This window comes from Lampris incognitus, chromosome 10 (genome assembly GCF_029633865.1).
Source record: "Lampris incognitus isolate fLamInc1 chromosome 10, fLamInc1.hap2, whole genome shotgun sequence".
In the NCBI taxonomy this organism is placed as follows: domain Eukaryota; kingdom Metazoa; phylum Chordata; class Actinopteri; order Lampriformes; family Lampridae; genus Lampris; species Lampris incognitus.
In genome coordinates this window covers 36,935,397-36,956,500 of record NC_079220.1, presented here as the reverse complement: position 1 = coordinate 36,956,500, position 21,104 = coordinate 36,935,397, and the positions used below count along the sequence as shown (strand labels likewise).

The window sequence follows — 21,104 nt, the reverse complement described above, 5'->3', positions numbered from 1 at the left end:
CTTGTGGTCTTTTATCTTTTATGTATACACACATACACTACAGGCCAAAAGTATTAGGCCACCTGTGGAAATCTTAAGCGTCTTTGCAATTTCTCACTAGGAATAACCTTCTTGCGACAATATGTTTACTTGGCCCTGCACATCTATGCCAAACTCCTTCTTCTTTGCCATATTGTTTACTTGACAGGCAGCTGAACTCAGAGAGCCAGTTGATCCAAGTTAAGCTAACTTTGGCTGGCGCCAGGAAGTTGAGGGAAGTTAGGCGACACTTGTCTAATTACGTAAGGGACTAGCTGTTCAGAGGGGAATGCCCACCTCCACCAACACGAAGACGGTTCTGCCACCTAGACAGTAATGTCATGTGGAAGGCCAAGGAAGGCACCAGAGAATCAAAAATTGACCAAGTCAATTTAAAGGTACAACACAAACTGAATGAATTGATAAATATATCAATGTATAAACCAGTCAATGAATCAACGTATAAACCAATCAATGTATGTGTGTATGTTTATGTACAATATTTCTTTCCATCACCTGTGAGGGTGTATCAATGAGACACTGTATCAATATATATAATCAATCAATCAATGTACAGACGGGTGACAAATTAAAGGAAAAACCAACATAAAGTGTCTGAGTAAGGTGTTTGGCCACCATGAGCAGCCAGAACAGCTTCAATGTGCCTTGGCATAGATTCAAACAAGTCTCTGGAACTCTACTGGAGGGATGGAACACCATTCTTCTAAGATATTATTTACCTCATTTGCTGTTTTGATGATGGTGGTGGAGAGCACTAACATGTCAGTCCAATATCTCCCATAGGTGTTCCATTGGTTTGAGATCAACTGGGCCTGCTCAGTATTTTTATACATGTCACAGAGCAGGATAGGATGCTAACTGCTTAATTGTAGCATGCAGTACACCTGTATGGAAGCATCTGCATTCGTTATGTTTCTCCACTCATTTGTCATCCGTCTGTGTGTGTGTGTGTGTGTGTGTGTGTGTGTGTGTGTGTGTACATGTTTGTTTGTATCTTTGCATGACAAACCTACTACATTGCTGGCTACCTATGTTTGATGGTGTGTTTCTTTCTATGTAATCAAGAGACCATTGTGTATGTGTACACATATACAACAATGAGGCTTTCCTCTATGGAGGACAATCAATCAATCAATCATTCAATGTATGAATCAATCAATCAAAGTGTGTGTGTGTGTGTGTGTGTGTGTGTGTGTACAGGGCCCTTCATTTTTATTCACACCTTTTATAAAGATGAAGATGAAAATTGCATAACATTTAAGAATTATAAAAATAGTATAAAAAAATAACAAGGGCAATGTGCAGAGCTGTAGCAACTACAGAGGTATAAAGTTGATCAGCCACAGTATGTAGATATGGGAAAGAGTAATAGAAGCTAGGTTAAGAGGAGAGGTGATGATTAGCGAGCAGCAGTATTGTTTCATGCCACGAAAGAGCACCACAGATGCCATGTTTGCTTTGAGAATGTTGATTGAGAAGTATAGAGAAGGCCAGAAGGAGTTATACTGTGTCTTTGTAGATTTAGAGAAAGCATACGACAGGGTGCCGAGAGAGGAGGTGTGGTATTGTATGAGGAAGTCGGGAGTTGCAGAGAACTATGTAGGAGTGGTGCAGGATATGTATGAGGGAAGTGTGACAATGGTGAGGTGGGCGGTTGGAATGACAGATGGGTTCAAGGTGGAGGTGGGATTACATCAAGGATCGGCTCTGAGCCCTTTCTTGTTTGCAATGATGATGGACAGGTTGACGGACAAGATCAGGCAAGAGTCTTCATGGACGATGATGTTCGCAGATGACATTGTGATCTGTAGCAAAAGTAGGGTGCAGGTTGAGGAGAGCCTGGAGAGGTGGAGGTATGCACTGGAGAGAAGAGGAATGAAAGTCAGTAAGAGCAAGACAGAATACCTATGCGTGAGAGGGAGGACAGTAGAATGGTCAGGATGCAAGGAGTGGAGGTGCCGAAGGCATATGAGTTTAAATACTTGGGGTCAGCTGTCCAAAGTAACGGGGAGAGTGCAGGCAGGGTGGAGTGGGTGGAGAAGAGTGTCAGGAGTGGTTTGTGACAGAAGGGTACCAGCAAGAGTTAAAGGGAAAGTTTACATGATGGTTGTGAGACCAACTATGTTATATGGTTTGGAGATAGTGGCACTGATGAAAAGACAGGAGGTGGAGCTGGAGGTGGCAGAGTTGAAGATGCTCAGATTTTCACGGGGAGGGACGAAGAAGGGCAGGATTAGGAATGATTATATTAAAGGGACCGCTCAAGTTTGACGGTTTGGCGACAAAGCAAGAGAGTCAAGATTGAGATGGCTTGGACATGTGTGGAGGAGAGATGCTGGGTATATTGGGAGAAGGATGCTGAATATGGAGCTGCCAGGAAAGAGGAAAAGCGGAAGGCCAAAGAAGAGGTTTATGGATGTGGTGAGGGAAGACATGCAGGTGGCTGGTGTGACAGAGGAAGACGCAGTAGTGACCCCTAATGGGAGCAGCCGAAAGTAGTAGTAGTAGATTAGTTTGGATTGTAGTTCTTGGATGTGGTTTTGTCTGTATGTTGCACTGCTGTGAGCTGTGTGGCCTGTGTGGGCTGGGGGAAACGGCAATTCGTTTCATTTCATTTGCGCAAGTACGTGAGGTAAATGATAAATAAAGTGTTGCTGGTTCCTGAAGATGTGAGATGAAAGCTACAGTGAGGTGAGGGTCTCCCAATGCTCTCCGCTTGGCTAATGGCCCACACTAATCCACAGTATGTAATGTGGTTGTTGTAGCGAGCCTGCTCAACTGCCGGAATCTAGAAATCCAAACTGGGATTTCACTCCTACCTAAAACTACAGCCACGCGAACACCGAGCCACACCCAGTTGACCACACAGGAAGACAATAGCCAATAGCTTTGAATTCATAAAACCACACTTATTTTCGGTTATGATACAAACTCCCAATGTTAAAAAATGTGTTCAGAAAGGGCATGTCAGTCTCTCTTTAAGGTGACTCAAATGCATTCAGCCAGTTGATGCAATAGAAGAAACAGAATAGTCTACTCAAGTAAGTAGTATTGTGTGAATGCTACATATGCTGTTACACAAAATGTAAGAAAATATTAAAGTAATCCAAAGTATTTAGAATACATTACTCACACTGAGTAATCTAACGGAATGCGTTACAAATTACATTTCATGAAATGTATTCTGTAATCTGTAGCAGAAGACTTTTTAAAAGTAACTCTCCAAACACTGTGTATAAGCATGGTATGCACTGAATCGGGTTTGTCCTCGTGTGCTTCTTGTAGTGGCAGCGTGAGAGGCCATCCTTATTTTCATGTTCAGATGCACCCCTCTATTGAAACGTGTAGTTGTGACCTGTTAATACAACGGCCCATCGCTGAAGCCTAGCAGCTGCCATAGATGGAATAGCCTTGCTGGGGCTTAATATTGCTGTAATATCGATCAGTGAGCAAGGTGAAATGGCGCCTGTACAGATATACATGAAATGTTCATATACCAAATATGATTTCCAGGACTTCCCATTTAATTTGAACACAGTTTTGCTTTGCCTTTGCTCAAAGTTCTGGAGGTAAACACTGGGTCTCTCTTGACCACCAGGCATCATGTGAGAAATCACGCACCCATGCCACATGGCGAGGCATCATCAGTCTGATCAGCAGTTGGGGGTCATAATGAGTCAATACTCTCTCTGGGAGGAGCTATTCTTTTGCCATACAGAACACTTTTTTTGCATTCCGAAGGCCATTTCCATTGTGCCCCTTGTATAGCAACACGTGCAAGGGGCTGAGTGTTTTTGCTATGTTTGGGAGAAAGCTGTCATAATAGTTTATTAATCCCAGAAAAGAGTGGAGCTGGTTTATATTCATTGGGGCATGAGCATCTGCACTAGCCCTGAGTTTTTCTGGGGGTTTGTGGAGGCCTGTGGTGTCAATGACTCACATTTTTCACACTACACTAAGAGGACACATTTCTACAAGCAACTCAGCACTGCCTCTTAATTTTTCATGTGATCTGCGTCATCACATCCAGTTACAAGGATGTCATCCAGAAAACAGTGCACATTAGGAAGCTCTTGAAGAACTTGGGCTATGACTCACTGAAAGAGGGTGCTGACCTCTTTCAGCAAGTCCAAATGGCAGTGCTTTCCAAACAGTCTTTTCCAAATGGCAGTCCTTTCAGCAAATCCAAATGGCAGTCCTTTCCAAACGGCAGACGGTTGTAACAGAACATTCCCTTGTGTTGTGATGTTGAGGTATTTGTGGGAGCTCTCCTGGACTGGCATCTGCAGGTAAGCATGCGAGTGATCAAGTCTGCTGAAATGCTAGAGAAGCCAACAGTTCTTCTATTCAGGGATGGACTAATGTTCAGCACAGATGGCGGAGCTGGCGGTTATTTTAAAATCCATGCAGAAGCGTACTCCCCCCTTTTTCTTCGTGACTGGCACAATAGGAGTGGCTCATTCATTGAACTGAACAGGGAAAATCACCCTTAGTTGTTTTAGGCGCTGCAGCTCTGCTTTCACCTTGGGCTTGAGTGCATAGGGGCCAACACAAGCCTGACAAAACTTGGGCTGATGTCCTGACTTGAGTATCAGTGCTACCTCAAAGCCCTTTAGAGTTCCCAGCTCATCATTGAACACTTCTGCATGCCTGTTTAGCACCGTTTCCAACGCGTCTCCCCGCTTTAATTCAGTTGCTTTCTTTTATGAACACTAATACTGTTTTTAATAGTTTTCAGTCTGGTTTTAGAGCACTTCATAGTACCGAGACAGCTCTAGTTAAGGTCACTAATGACCTACTGCTGACTACAGACAGGTGACTGCACAATTTTAGTTCTTTTAGTCTTAAGTGCTGCCTTTGACACGGTTGACCACAACATCCTCTTGTATTGCTTAGAGACTTGGGTTGGCATTAAGGGCTCGGCTCTTAGCTTATTACGCTCTTATCTCACCAACAGAACTTTTTCTGTTGCTCTGAGTAACTCGACCTGCTCGGTGGCTCAGTTGAGTTATGGTGTCCCTCAAGGCTCGGTTCTTGTTCAGGTCATTCAAAATCACAATGTGCTTTACATTTTTATGCTGACGACAATCAGTTATACCTGCCACTAAAACCCACAAATCCGAGCACCCTAGCAAATCTCACAACTTGCCTATCTGACATTAAGTCATGGATGTCCGAAAATGTTCTCAAATTTAATGATACGTCTGAGGTCATTTTGTTCGGTCCCGCAAATTCCATCAGCCGTTTTGTTACTAATCTTGGTGGTCTGTCAGGTAGTCTTAAGCAGACTGCTAGGAATCTTGAGGTACTATTCGATATTAACCTCAGTTTTGATAATCAAATCAAACAAGCTAATAAAATACGGTCATTTTTATCAATTACCAATTTAGCTTGACTATTGTAATGCATTTTATTCTGGTATCAGCAAGGGCTCCCTCCACCGTCTGCAGTTTGTACAAAACGCCGCTGCTCGGCTCATTACCGGTACAAGGAGGCATGACCATATCACTCCTGTGCTTGCCTCCCTACACTGGCTCCCTGTTACATTTCGTATTGATTTTGAAAATATACTGCTCACTTATAAGGCTTTAAATGGTCTTGCTTCTTCATACATTAGTGATTTATTGACTTGGTATATGCCTTCTCGACCATTAAGATCTGCAGCTGGAGCCCTGCTAGTTATTCCCAGGTCTCCGTTTGTTACAAAGGGTGGTCGGGCTTTTGCTGTTAGAGCCCCCATACTATGGAACTCTCTTCCTGTTGAACTAAGACAAACCGAGTCTCTAAAGCTCATCTTAAAACTTTTTTTCTTAAGTGAAAGATTTTACAAATGTCTATTTGTTTTTATTTATACTGTTTTTATTTTTACTCTCACTTATTTGGTCAATTTTTGCCTCGTCTGTTTTTTTTTTTGTTTTTTTTTGGTGAAGCATTTTTAACATTGTTTTAGAAAAAGTGCTATATAAAAAGTATTATCATTATTGATATTATTATTATATGATGTGACAGCTTTTAATGCTGTCCAGTTCAGTCTCACTTTTCTAAGTCACTCACAAGCCACGACCAAAAAAATGGGGGTGCATTAACTTTCACCACATATAGGGGGAGTCGTGCTCTTTTTTGGCCTAGACTTCATGACACCTATGTGGGAGATCGCTTCACCTGTATATGTTTTCAGCAGGATGTGGGTGTGACGCAGACGAATGTGGCTGAATTTTGCCTTGTATTGCTTCCCTGAAATAATGGAGACTGCTGCCGCTGTGCCTAATTCCATCTTTGTTTTTACCCCTCTACTTTTGGCATAACCCAGATTACAGAAGAGGATTGTCCTGCTGTATGACATTTTCACTCTGTGTCCCATCGTTAGCTACAGCTACCATGTGCAGGGTTAATTCAGCATCTGATTTGTCATATCAGTGTCACTCGGTTTAGCACTAGTGTCCAGCTTATTAACCTGTCTCCTTGAATTTTCCTACTATGTCTTTCCTTTTTTCTCCCTCACTCTGTTTCCTGCTTTATTTCCCTGTTTTCTCTCTTTGCATACGTGTCCAATGACGCCTTTCTTACTGCAGCGGTGGCAGATCAGATCTTTGTAGAAGCAGTCACTTTCAGTATGATTTGCCCCACAACACCGGGTGCATTTCCTCCCCGGAGATGATGAAAGTGACATGGCATTCACCTTCAATGAGCTGCTAAGCTGCTGGGACTCCCTTGTCACCATCTCCATAGAGATCTCCACAGAAATCACCATCTCCATTTCTACTGCTTTCTGGTAGTTGAGGGCAGCATTTGTTAGTAGTTGCTTCTGGATGGACTCGCTGTTGAGGCCACAGACAAACCTGCCCCTCAGTGCATCTTGCAGATAAACCCAAAATTCAGTGCTCTGACAGTTGTTTTTTTTTTCAGATCTGCAATATACTGTGCTATTGTCTCCCCCTCTGCTTGATTTCTGTTGTGGAAGTGATATCTTTTAGCAATCACAATGGGCTTCGGGCAGAAATGGGCTTGTAGTACTTCCACTGTATTATCGTAAGTTTACTCTCCCGGCAATATTTATCTGGGGCAAATAAGCTGCGCAACGGACCATAAATTGTCAGCCCAATCACACAGAAAAACTGAGCGCTTCTTCTCACCTTCAATTCCATTTGCCAGCACAACATGTTCAAACCTCTCCACATATGTCAACCACTGCTCCCGCTGACTCACCAACAGCATCAAATATGACCGCTGATCCCCGCCATCTCTCCACCGACAGGCCGGCTTCACCGCTAGCAATGCTAATACTAGCCACAACAAGCTAGCGCAGATTCTTCGCCACCCAAGTGTTGTTTAGAATCACCGGGTTTACCGTGCTCATTGCCAATTTGTCATGGTCACTATGTTTACTGCATTTCAATAGCAGTAAAATCCCGAGTGTTACTTTAAATTAACATGGGAAGAGGCGATATTTCAGTGTGCTGCAATGTACACTTTAATCAGACCAGCGAGAGAGAGTACAACAAAACAGCATGAAAATAATAGTGTCGCCCTCAGGCGGCAGCCAGGAAAAATTACCCAGAACAATCACCCCGCCCAATACATCACAAATTGTACCATCCAAACTGGTGTTCAAACCCAGAGGTCTTGGTCTGGGCAAATCTATCTGTAATTGGCAGGGTTGAGAAGGTTACTTTGGAAATGTAATAGGGTACAGATTACTAGTTGCCCTATGTAAAATGTAATAATTACATAATTAAAGTAATGTAACTTATTACATTTAATTACTTTTTAATTACTTTTCTAATTTTCCAAATATTTTCAACTGTTTACCGTTTTCAAATGTTTAAACCAGGCAGTGTTAACCTGACAGTAGTACTCAACACTGATGACTGTCAAACTTTTTTCAGTCCTTCATCATCACTTGAATTAAGATTATAATAATTTAATTTTAAAGCACAGCTACCACAAAGTCAGACTTCAGTACCTCTTTTTACTTCCAGATTATTCTGAGGTCGTATACAGATTTAAAATCATAACAAAAATGGTTGAATAGCTATGATACTGTTTTTAAAATCATAACACAAATCTTTGCATAGCTAAGACACTGTTTTTAAATCATGAAACATTGGCATCTAACATTTTACAGCAGTCAAAGCCTTGGAAAAAAATCTGTTAATCTCAAAAAATAAATCATATACACAGCCCTAAATACGAAATAAAACAATTATTGAATAAGCGCGTGTCCTATTCTTGTTGGATTGTGTTCTCTGTGTTTGTGTAAGTGTGTATGTGTATGTGTGTGTGTGTGTGTGATCTGTCTGCCAATAATCAAACTTGAAATAGAGCAACAGACACAGTAGCTAAGTGTCAAGACAAAGAAAACCATGAAACATTGGCGTCTTAACATTTTACAGCAGTCAGTGCAATGGGGAAAAAATCACTGCTAAAAATCAAACTGGAAAATAGAGCGATAGATAAAGTAGCTAAGTATCCACACTATACATAAGTCATCATGGGTTAGGTCACTGGGACAATGCTGTTTATTGTAACGGAGCAGTAGGACCTGTTGCATGTGGTCATCACTCATTCTGTTTCGAGATGCGGTCAAAAGATTGCCTCCATGACTAAAAAGACGCTCCACAGAAGCGCTGGAGGGCAATGTGGTGTTGTACTTGACAAAAAGCCTCTTAACTGTTGGAAAAGCCTTGACAGACTTCAGGTTGTTATCTGAATATTTTAAGTACCTTCCAACTTCATCGTGAGTTGTGCTGTCAGATGATGATTTGGCATTATGAAAAACAAAAAAAATAAAAATCACCTGACTCGTCAGATTTAACAGATGAGTTGTCATCTCTCTTTGCAGTCGGACTCTGTTGTTGTTCCAGAACAATAGTTTCCTGCAGGAGGGTTCTCCTTATCTCATCTCTCTTCTCAGGGCTAAGCCAGCATAAACGGAACATTGGCAGCGTTGTGGTTGCCATCTTTGCTTCATGGCTGGCTAATACTGGTCCGAAGTGCTCTCCCATGGCCTCAATGATTGTGGTGGTGATGTGTGCAGTATGAATCAAATGAGGCAGCTTTTCAGACAGCTTTGTCTTGAGGCTCAGTAAAGTAGGGATTAAAGATCCTAGGTAACATTTGTTCTCACCCTGGAGAATGTCGATGACAACAGCAAGAAGCTGCAGAACCTCAGTGTACTATTTTAGGAATGCAGACTCTTGTGGATGAAGCCTTGGAACGTCAAGCTTATCACAGATCTCCCTCAGCTTGTCTTCTGGGAGCACTACAACTTTTGTAATAGCCCTGTACTCCGAGTTCCATCTAGTGACCGATGGGACAATCAAATGCATGTTGGCAATCTCCTGAATGATTTCTGTGGCTAATGAAGATCGATGCGCTTTGTTCCATGGCATTTAGCCATGACTCTTCTGTATATCTTACATGATGGCCCATTTGATGCTGCTTTGTGAATCTCATTGGTAGCAATCAGATTTAATGTATGAGCAGAACAGCGCTGATGATGTGGAAGAAAAAATTGCTCTTCATCTCCCTCTTCCTGAAGTAGACCACTGACGTAAAAATATCTCACTCCATCACTGTGATCATCTGACTCATCTTCACTTACACATAACTCACGGAATGCCTTTAGAAAATTACTTTCATTATCAGTCACAGTGGATTTGACTTTGTTTTGAATCTTGTATTCTGCATGGATTTCGTTCAGTTTTGCTGCAGTTGCACAATACGTGTGTCGACCTTTGAGGCATGTGCATGCCAATGCTGCGGAATGTTTCTCCAGTGTGTCTTTGTCAATCCAATGATATGTCACTCCAAAGAAACTGCGGTTTTGTGCCGACCAAATGTCTGCTGTGGTGCAGACAGTTTCCACATTAATAAGCTTGGAGGTTATAGATTCCTTCATTGCAGCAAACTCTCTATCAATGCACTGCATCAGGGATTTTCGACACATCACTTTCGTCCCGCCACTGATTCCCTAAATCAATTTTCAGAATGACGGCTGCTCCGCCAATGAAAAGCACTGTACGCCATCAACCACAAAGTTGAATAGCAGTTTGTTCACACGTTGCTGTGACACGCTGAGCCCTGCTTCTATCCTTGCTTGCTTCAAAGTGGGTTGTGAAGGCACTTGGGTAGAGGAGCTTGCCGATTCATCTTCCGTCATATGAGACTGACTTGATGTTGTGTCTTACATCAATAGAGTCCTTGGATGTTTTCTCTAAAAAAATAGAGATAGTTGTATTTAGTTATATTTAAGAGAAACACACAATTACAGATCATTATACCGTAATAAAAATGTGATGTTTTTGTTCTTTACAAAAATATTAATATCAAATTGATAACAAAACAGGACAGAATATAAAAATTGAGTAAAAATCTGCATTTTGTTCTTTTTACCACTGTGTGTGTGTGTGTGGGGGGGGAAACATGTGATACCATATAGGCCTAATATTGATTTCTCACTAATAGAAGCAAGAATAGCCACATTCTAGCTTCGTACTCATTGGCAACCCAATACAAACTCCCCCAGTGTAGCCGTCATAACATGCATGTTACCATTGTTTTTGTTTTTTTTAATAAAGTTATATTCCATATAAAATATTGTTTAGACTAAATGACCAATCGTTGTAATGTGTGTTCTAGTTAAATAGCTATATTTTGGAAGTCAAAACAGGACAAACTAATAGAGATTTGTCCACTAGGTAGCGTTTCAGGTTTACGTTCATGGGACAAAAGTTTCAAACCTTTGAGAAAATACGGTTACATTTTTCTTCTGAACGCATTTCTTGCATCAGAAACTATTATGAAATTGCAGCAGATTGTGTCATCTACTGGAGTCACTTTTCAATTGAAAATCATGCAGTAGCCTAAACACTGCCTTTACAATAGACACTGGAAATTAAAATGGGTTAGCGGTAAGGTTGCATTGCCCAGGGGAGTCTATTGGTGCCCTGTTAGAATTTTCACAGCCCAGTGACCTCGCGAGTCAATAATGTATACACTACAATGCAAAAATAATTATAATATTAGATCTCACAGATAACCAACATCCTTATTCAAGGAGAAAGAAAAACGTTAGCTATATATTTTCTGTCAAAGGGTTCATAAATGGAAGTGTATTGGCTGTGCAAAATATGTCTTTAGCTAGCTAGCAGACTAGATAATTTGTAATGAATGGAGATTAACATCGTTAAATATAAATGACTGGACGTGCACCAAGCAAAATATAGAGCTAAAATATGCCTTGAAAACATATTGGTAGCATGGTGTGGCAGGCGGGAGGTAGGCAATGCCTTCCCTACTTTATTTAATGTGACTGCTTGCAGTAACTGTATAGATAGGCTACATACCTGCAGATGTTTCCTCAGGTTTGACATGGAAGATTTCGACGTCAATAACTTTTTAACAGCTGGTAAACATATCTTGCATTGTACTGTTATGTTCGAGCCCTTTTCTAATTTATAAATAAAATGTTTTTTTAAATTTCCAGCACTGGAACACGTTTTTCTCCATAGACATGGCCACTCTCAGACAGGTTGTTTAGCTTTGAGCGGCATTGTGGATTGATTTAATTGGCAGACTTGGGGCGCAGATTCAAACAAGAGAACCAATCACAAGCATCAGAATAGCGTCAAATGGCTTTACTAAATGGCCTTGACTGGAAATGGCAAAAGAAAGCATTGTGCACATCAAAAACATGCAGAGCAACAAAATGAATCCAAGATGGTTCTGTATGCAGCGGCTACTGCGGCTCCCTGTTCAGTGCTGTTTTCTTTGTTATTCACACGTTAGTTTTAAGTTTATTTACAAGTGTAGGTCATGCGCTCTTCTACAGCCGTCAGGAACTTTTAAACCTCAGAACGGATTACTCACTTCCCTCCACCACCACGGACAATTTCCAAGTCGATATTATCCGCTCACCGGTCCTGCAGTGGAAACGCTGCCCCCGTCGGCAACGTAAACAGAAGAGGAGGAAACGAGGTGCGCTACATGCTAAGCTAAGTAGCGCTCCCTTTAAAGTTTCCCTCCCCAGCATCTTCATGGCTAATGCCCGATCGTTAGCTAACAAAATGGACGAGATAAGACTCAGGCTGTCCTCTCAGAAAAGGCTGCAGAACTGCTGTCTGCTGATGTTTACGGAGACTTGGCTCAACAGCAACATAGCCGACTCGGCAGTCGAGCTAGCGGGCCGCACAGCCTTCCATGCCGACAGGACAGCGGACTCCGGCAAGATCCGCGGAGGATGTTTGAGTATTTATGTCAATAACTCTTGGTGCAACAATATAAAGATCGTTGAAAGGCATTGCTCTGCTGATCTCGAGCTCCTTATGATTCAGTGCAGGCCTTTTTACCTGCCCAGGGAGCTAACGGCCATTACCATCGCCGCTGTATACATCCCTCCACATGCTAATGCTAAGGTAGCACTTAAGCAGCTACAATGTGCCATCAGCAGACAACAGACCAAACACCCAGACAATGCCTTTATCATAGGTGGTGATTTTAATCAGGCTAACCTCATGGCTGTACCGCCCAAATTCCATCAGCATGTCTCCTGCCACACTAGGAGACAAAACACCCTGGACCATCTCTATATAAACATTAAGGACTCATACAAAGCTACTCCCTGCCCCCACCTGGGGTATTCTGACCACCTCTGCCTGTTCCTGGTCCCAGCCTACGAACGCCTAATAAAACAGGTCAAGCCAACAGTGATGACAATCACTGTCTGGCCAGCAGGAGCAGTCTCTGAACTCCAGGACTGTTTTGACAACACAGACTGGAGTATTTTTGTACATTCAGCTACCCATGGCTCCCATATAGACATTAACGAACAGACATCTGCCATACTAGCCTACATTAACTTTTGCACTGAGAGTGTCACAACAAAAAAGTCAGTCTGCACCTTTCCAAACCAGAAACCCTGGATGACCAGTGAGGTCCGGCAGCTGCTGAAAGTCCAGGAGGCACCGTTCAAGTCAGGTAACTGTGAGGCCTACAATGCAGCCAGATCCAACCTCAAAAAGGGCATCAGAACAGCCAAACATGAATGTTCCCTACAAATAGAGGACCACATTCACAATAACTCTGATCCCCAGCGAATGTGGCAAGGCATTCAGTCTATCACAAACTATGAAAGCTCCAGTAGCGGTCCCACTGTCCATGATGCCTCCCTGCCAGACAAGATAAATCATTTCTATGCCCGCTTCGACAAGGACAATACTGACCCAGCCACAAAAATCCCCAGCCACCCAGAAAAATCAGGTGCTCACTCTATCGATCGCAGTGGTCAGAGAATCACTGCGCAGAGTGAACACATGGAAGGCTGCCAGACCGGACAGCATACCGGGTCGGGTCCCCCGGGAATGTGCCAACCAGCTGGCTGAGGTCTTCACAACTATATTTAACCTCTCACTGTCCCAATCCATAGTCCCGGCATGCTTTAAGACCACCTCTATCATTCCTGTCTCCAAGAAACTAACATCCACATGTCTGAATGACTACCAACCCATAGCACTCACCCCCATTGCCATGAAGTGCTTTGAGAGACTGGTTCTGGCTCACATCAAAAACATTATCCCCCCACATTCGACCCACATCAGTTCGCCTACCATCCCAAAAGGTCTACTAAGGATGCCATTGCCACTGGCCTGCACTTTGCTCTGACCCACCTTGAATTTAACAACACATACATCCGGATGCTGTTTATAGATTATAGCTCTGCTTTCAACACTATCATCCCCGCCAAACTAACCACCAAACTCCTCTCCCTTGGCCTCAAACCCTCCCTCTGTAACTGGACCCTGGACTTCCTGACCAACAGACCTCAGTCTGTTAGGTTAGGTGACCACACCTCCTCCACCCTGACCCTCAGCACAGGTGCCCCTCAAGGCTGTGTTTTGAGCCCCCTCCTTTTCTCCCTCTTTACCCACGACTGCCTGCCAACTCACCCTTCAAATGTTATTGCTAAGTTTGCAGATGACACCACAGTCATTGATCGTATGTATCACCAACAATGACGAGACGGCGTACAGGGACGAGATTCGGCACCTCACATCATGGTGTACTACCAACAATCTTGCCCTCAATGTGCAGAAGACAAAGGAGCTGATTGTGGACTTCAGGAGGTCTAGAAGCTGCAGCCGCTCCCCCATACACAGCAATGGGGTGGAAGTGGAGCGTGTTTCCAGCTTTAAATACCTTGGAGTCCACATCAGTGAGGAACTTTCGTAGACATTAAACACCCAGGCCCTTGTGAAAAAGGCCCAACAATGCCTGCATTTCCTGAGGAGGCTGATGAGCGCCCCTCTATCCCTCAAAATTCTCACCAACTTCTACCACTGCACCACAGAGAGCATCCTGATCAGTTGCATCTCAGCGTGGTACGGCAACTGCCCCTCAGTAGACCAGAAAACTCTGCAGCAGGTCGTCAAGGCAGCCCAGCATATCACTGGTACCCAGCTCCCAGCCATAAAAGAAAATTTTCACAAATGCTGCCTTTGAAGAGGTCTCAGCATTAGCAGAGATCCCACCCACCCCAACCATGGACTGTTCTCCCCCCTGTGCTCTGAGAGGCACTACAGGAGCCTCAGAGCCTGCACTACCAGGCTCAAAAACAGCTTCTTTCCACACACTGTTGCCCACCTGAACCTGGCTACCCACTGAATGTCTGTAGATATTTTTAAATATATTGTACTCTCTTTTTAACTTATTTTTAGCTTTTGGTCTTCATGTGTGTATGTGTTTGTCTGTGTCTGTCTTGCACTGTTTGGTGAAGCCACAGCCCTCATTTCATTTTTAATATGTGCCTGCACATTGTTTTTAATGACGATAAATGAATTGAATATTATTCAACATATAGCCTAAGCTTTTTACAGAAACTATTCAGATGTAACCCCCTTTGTAATCAACCCAATTTTCATAAGTAACTAATTTAATTACATTTTTTCTCAGTAATTGTAATGTATTACAGTTGCATTTTCTACTTAAATTACATAACACCGTTACATGTAACTAGTTACTCCCCAACATTGGTAATTGGCTATTTGATTTCCTGACAGACAGGCCTAAGAGTTTGACAGTGGGTAAAACATACTCATCTACATTAGTTCTTAGGACCAGCGTGCCTCAGTGCTGTTGTCTCAGTCTCCTGTTGGTCAGTCTGTTTACACATGCTTGTGTTGCCAAATATGATAATAACAGCACCATTAAATTTGCAGATGACACCACAGTGATTGCACAATGATTAATAAGCGACAGTGATGAGAGGGCCTATAGAAGGGAAGTGGATGATTTAACCATATGGTGCCATGATAAAAAAAAATCTCTCTCTAAATGTCAAGACCAAAGAAATCATTGTTTGCTTTAAAAACATGAGAAAAAATAACATTCCTATTTCCATCAATAGGTCATTTGTTGAAACTGTGGACAGTTTTAGATTTCTCCGTTTATATGTCACAGACACCCTCATATGGTCTCGCAACAGCAATTGTATCCTCAAGAAAGCACAGCAGAGACTGTATTTTCTGAGAAGTCTCAAGAGCTTTGGTATGAGTACCAAAACTCTTATGAACTTTTATCACAGTACCATGGAGTGTCTCGACAGGCTGTATCACAGTGTGGTTGGCAACCGAACTGCTCAGGACTGCAGACTACTTCAAGGGACTGTAAAGACAGCAGCAAAAATCATTGGCTTAGAACTACCACAACTTCATAATATTTACACCACTCGCTGCAAAAGGGAAGCCCAAAATATCATCAGCCACCCCGTTCATGTCCTGCTCTCGCTCCTTCCATTTAAAAACGTTACCGGAGCATTAAATCACACACTTCCCATCTCAGTATTTTTTTCTTTCCACAGACAGTCAGGTTGCTGAATAGCTAACACACCCATATGCACCTTACATTGTTGCAATGTCATGTAATGATGGATTGTATCTAGACACCCAAAGTGCTTCACACTGAGGGGGGAAACTCACCTCAACCACCACCGATGAGCAGCACCCACCTGGGTAATGCATGGCAGCCATTTTGTGCCAGAACGCTCACTTGAGGTGCAGAGGGAAAAATCATTGAGCAAATTACATGGGGGGATGATTAGGTGGCTAGATGGAGAGAGCCAGGGTGGGAAGTTTGCTAGGACACTGGGGAACCCCCTACTCTTTGTGACAAGTGCCATGACCACAGTGAGTCAGAACCTCAGTTTAACATCTCATCCAAAGGATGGCATCTCCTACAGCACAGTGTCCCCATCACTGCACTGGGGCATTGGGATTTTTTTTTTTTTAATTAGGATCAGAGGGAGGACTGCTCCCTTCTGGCCCAACAACACTGCCTCCAGGAGATGCCCCGCACAATTTGACAGATCTTAGAACGATTTTGCAAGGAAGAGTGGGAACATATTGCCAAGTCATGATGTGCCAAGCTGTTTGACTCTTGCCCAAAAAGACCGAGTGCTGTAAAAACTTCAAAAGGTTCAACAAAGTATTAATTTAGGGGTGTGCACACTTATGCAACCAGGTTATTCTAAGTTGGGTTTTTTTTCCCTAAAAGGTTTCACTTAATCTTTCAGCTGAATTTTATAGGTTGCAATTTCACATTTAACATGGAAAAAGTTCAAGTTTATCTTGGTTTCATTTTTTTAAATCACAAAAACCTTCCATTTTAACGGGGTTGTGTAGATTTTTTTTCAATATCCACTGTATGTATGTGTGTCCATATGAGTGTATGTGTGCCTCAGCGACCACTTTTACTTCTTTATCAGAAATGAAGAGTTGCCTATAATGAGACTCCATTCTCCATTACACCAGTCATGTCCTTTATATCGTCTCTTTCTCTCTATCAGCAGCAGTGCTGCCCATTATCACCTGCTTTCTTTCTGCTCTGAAGAATAATGAGAAACTACTGCCGAACACGTTATTTGCTAGAGGCAAAAATAAGAACATGAACAACATGCCATATAAAATGTTCTGCACTTGCTACTTATATTGTTGTCTACCGGATATACTGTTGTACAAGCGATGATGAAGAGTTCACAAATTATGAAAAAAAACAGAAACTTTTTCTGCCAGGATTTAATTACAGCAGTGTCAGTGATAACAAAAACACAAGAAATTGAAAGCTCAAATGGCAATTATTGTCAATATAGCATATTCATATTTGGGCAAAACTAAGAGATTAACCATGAAGGGCAGAGGTGCATAAAAATGGGTCTAGTGTACACATGCATTAGTTATTCATTGTGTTTCTTTGTTGGCAGTGCTGTCATACAGTTATATGAAATAAAGTTCAAAGAATGTGTGTGTAATTTTGTGAGTGAGTGAATGTGAGCATATTTAAACAAGCCTGTATGAATACATTTGCTATTAAACTTAAAACCACTCTAATACCACTAAAGGCTGTGTCTTTAAAATGAAGAGTGAAAAAAAACTGTTAGTAAACCATCACTCTCTTCTTTTCCATATCTCTCAGGGTAAAGTATAGTTCTAAATCTGCTTTCATTCATATGGCCTCATGTCTGTCTATTGTCAGACGGCAGTGGAAGGCATGGTCAGCTTGTGGGTGAGGGTCTATCTAGAAATGCTGATTCAGCGATCAGCATTCATCCGTTGTAGCTTTGGTGGTAAATTGTCCTCTGGCCTCCCTCCTGCTGAGAGCAACGGGCTTTGCATGGGGACTGAAAGAGTCCCAGGTGGCTGGCTGTCCTGGTACAGGTCACCTGTTGACTGGGTCATAGGTTCAAAGCCCACTTTAAGGGCTTTGAGCTGAAGCTGCGTCTCAGTCTCAGGTCCAGGAGACGAGCTGAGGCGTTGGACTTTAAGGGGCAGGTCTCCCGTACTGCAGGCCTTTTCAATATGTTGGGAGTTAAGCAGCAGCACCTTTTTCTGCAGGTCCTCCTTTCCGGAAGAGCTCATCCTCTGGAGCTTGCTAGGTACTCGACCTCCAGCTCCTGCCCGGCGCCGCCTTTCCTCTGCAGTGTTGATGCAGTCCACAGAAAAGACCCGGTCTCGACGGGCTCCACGGCTTTCACCAAGCGCAGGGGTGGGAGTGGATTGTGGGGATGGCAGTGAAATCTTCTCCTCATACTCCTTGACACTATAGGGTGGTGTGGGCACCTCAAATGTGCTGTGGAACTGGGAGTAGTCCACCCTGAAAAAGCTCTCTTCTAGAGACATGACGGGCAGGAAGCGATTGCCCCACAAAACCTCATCCTCAGTGTATGATGTCCGTGCCTGGCATGTCATACCTGAACAGAAAGAAAGATTCATTAGGCTGTAATAACATGTAATAACATATGTTTTTCAACACTGTTCTTGAATTTAAAAGTGTATGGAGCTGACGCTCCAGTAATTATTTGTGAATTATACAGGGGGAAAGCAAATATCAGCACTCTTGCCTATCACCCCATCTTCTCTGTTGTTTCTCACTACTTATGGAGTATTTCCACATCCTGCATTTCCCATTATTAGAGATTTCAATAAATATTTTACCTCATTATAGGAGACCTATTCCTGAAATAGCTAAACTATACTAATAGAATATAATTAGCAGATCTATGTAACCCTCTTAGCAGAAAAAGTGATACAGAGAGGGAGAGTTAGAAAAACAGACAGAGTAAGACAGGGAAAGAAAGAGGGACAGAAACAGCTGAATCTCACTATAGCATAACAAGTCACATGTAATCAATTGCTCTCTCTTGTCTTTTCTGCACTGATGTAATGATTTCTCGATCCAAAGCAGTGACTTATCTGTTTCCATGGCGAAGCAAAACCGACGTTATCTGCCATTAACTGAGGTGAGATAGGAGTATATCACTTAATATTGTGTTGTGATATATGCTAGTTGTTTATAATCATTCTAAGCAGTCTTATAGCACCATACTTACATCAATACATCAATACTAGGTGCCATGGTTCCTATCTTTACATCGTTTTTACTTCAGTTATTCGTTATTGTTTGATGCATAACGACTGAAACTGGCACAGTTGCATCACAACTGAAACGAGCGATCAGTTTCATATGCAAATTGCAATGACTAATTAATGCTCACGGCAATTTGCATATGAAAACAAATCAAAAGCATATCAATAGCTCCGATAACGACGGGTGCGTCCAAACATCGGTACACAAAAGAGCCACTCATATCCATGGCTTTGTTAGCGACGGGCGTTGGTAAACATCGGGACACAAAGAGCCATGGACATCTATAGCTCGGACAACGACTCCTAGAGGATAAATTCTTAGTCTCATCACCAGCCAGTCAGACTAGCTTGGTCTAGTCAGAAAGGCACGAACTGAGGAAGCCTCTTGGATGAGAGGCGAAACGTCTTCACGGATATATACCAAGTCCAGTTTCACTTGATTCAACTCCTTTGGATAACCATGACCTGGATGAATGAGAACATTCACAGACATATGAAAACAATGGTTGGTTTTGGTCGTTATGCAACTGTGCTGTTATTAAGGTTGGGGATACCTGCAGTCAGCTGAGACTGACAAAGTCACTTATTACATGAGTGATGAAACATTTCTCCAACTAAATATTGTCTGCAGATGAACTTATTAAACTTTCTGGGTATCACAATTAATTGAATATTTATTGCATATCATGGGGTAGGCCTACCGTTCTTTTTGATCTTCAGTTACAGCCCAAATGCAAGCTTAGTAAAATCATTTTTCACGAGAAACTCAAGGTCCCCGTCTCTAAGCTAACTTGGGAACGGGTTCTGCCCGCACTACATATAGTAGGCTAGATGGTTGGTGATTAAGTGCATGCATTTTTTGTTTTTATGACGACAACAATGCTTTGATTGGTGAGAAGCCAGGTTCATCCTGGCCCTCGTTTTTTTTTTAAACGATGAATTGACGATTAAATGTTGAGCTCGGTCAAGCCTAGCCTCAATCTGATTGGCTAAAACTTCGTTTTTTTTCCCGCTAAGGGAAGCCAGGAAAGATGGCCTCCTTTGAGTAATGGTTGTTGTGGTTACACCGCCCCGAGCTGCCTCCCTGGCACGTTTAAGCTACTCCCCCAGCTCGGACATGCCGGAAACATCCGAGCGCTCGGCTTGCGCTCTGAGGAGACGAGCGCTGAGCTGCACCAGGTATTTGCCATCATCCATCAGGCACACCTGCGGCAATCAGGCAGCCCTCTAAAAGAAGCCTGCCAGAACGTCTCTCCGTGCTTCGACGTACTGAACCCTGCGGTAAAGCTCTGACAAGCCCTCCAGCGTTCCTTGCCCTCTTGCAATTCTGTTTGTTCCCAGTGTCTATATTCCTGTGTCTCTTTTTTCCCTCCGCGACTTCCACGGCTCCCCGCGTCTCCCTCGCCCCCAGCGACCTTCACGTTTTCCCCCCGGACCTCTCCAGCGATCTCCCTCCGTGTCTCTCTACCTCGACCCCTCCTATTCGGACTTGACTTCCTCGGACAAGCCCTTGCTCTACGGATTCGGACTTTGGTAGCCAGGCGCACATCGTCTCAACAACGCCTACCTGAGACTCACCTGTCATTAACCCCTGTGGCAGTGTTGTTTGTTTTTCTTCCCTGCATTAAATCGCCCTTCAGGTTATCCCGGTGCTCTGTTGTCTGTCTGTCCTTTTGGGTTTCGCTACACTGGCCTCTGGTCTTCATTCGTGAAACGTAACAGAACGTCGAATCCAGAATGAGCCAAAGCAAACCCGAGGGGCAGGCGGTCGCTCAGGGAGCTATAGCCCCTAAGCCCCAGAACCCTATAGCTCTCGAGGTAGTGGTAAAGAATCACAGCACTCAACTCACCCAACTCCATTCTGAGCTTAGCGCTGCCTTTTCCCGGATCACTGAAGAAATCAGCGGGCTCCAGGCAAACTCGCATACCTCGGCGAGCAACCTTGCTTCACTCTCCGCCCAGATCGCTGCTCTGACTGTGGCAGTGTCCAAGATCAGCGACCACCCTGCTCTGGCCCCCAGCCCGGCCTCCGGATTCCCCGTTCCTAGTCCTGACGTTCCCCCTCCTCCAAGTCAACCCCCACTGGACCCCCGGTTCAAGCCTAACCTTCCCTGCCCCAAGGCCTACGGTGGGGAGCTCGAGCTGTGC

The 21,104-nt window shown here is 43.3% G+C and overlaps 1 protein-coding gene across 1 annotated transcript in view; it reads right to left on the bottom strand.

Annotated features, from left to right (window-relative positions):
- Positions 1-17,621: 17,621 nt before the first annotated feature.
- kcnj19a (potassium inwardly rectifying channel subfamily J member 19a) overlaps positions 17,622-21,104 on the bottom strand; it is a 100,318-nt gene continuing 96,835 nt past the window's right edge. Inside the window, exon 3 of the mRNA XM_056287339.1 lies at positions 17,622-18,280. Coding sequence (XP_056143314.1) covers positions 17,622-18,280 — 659 coding nt within the window. The remainder of the gene's footprint in view (positions 18,281-21,104) is intronic.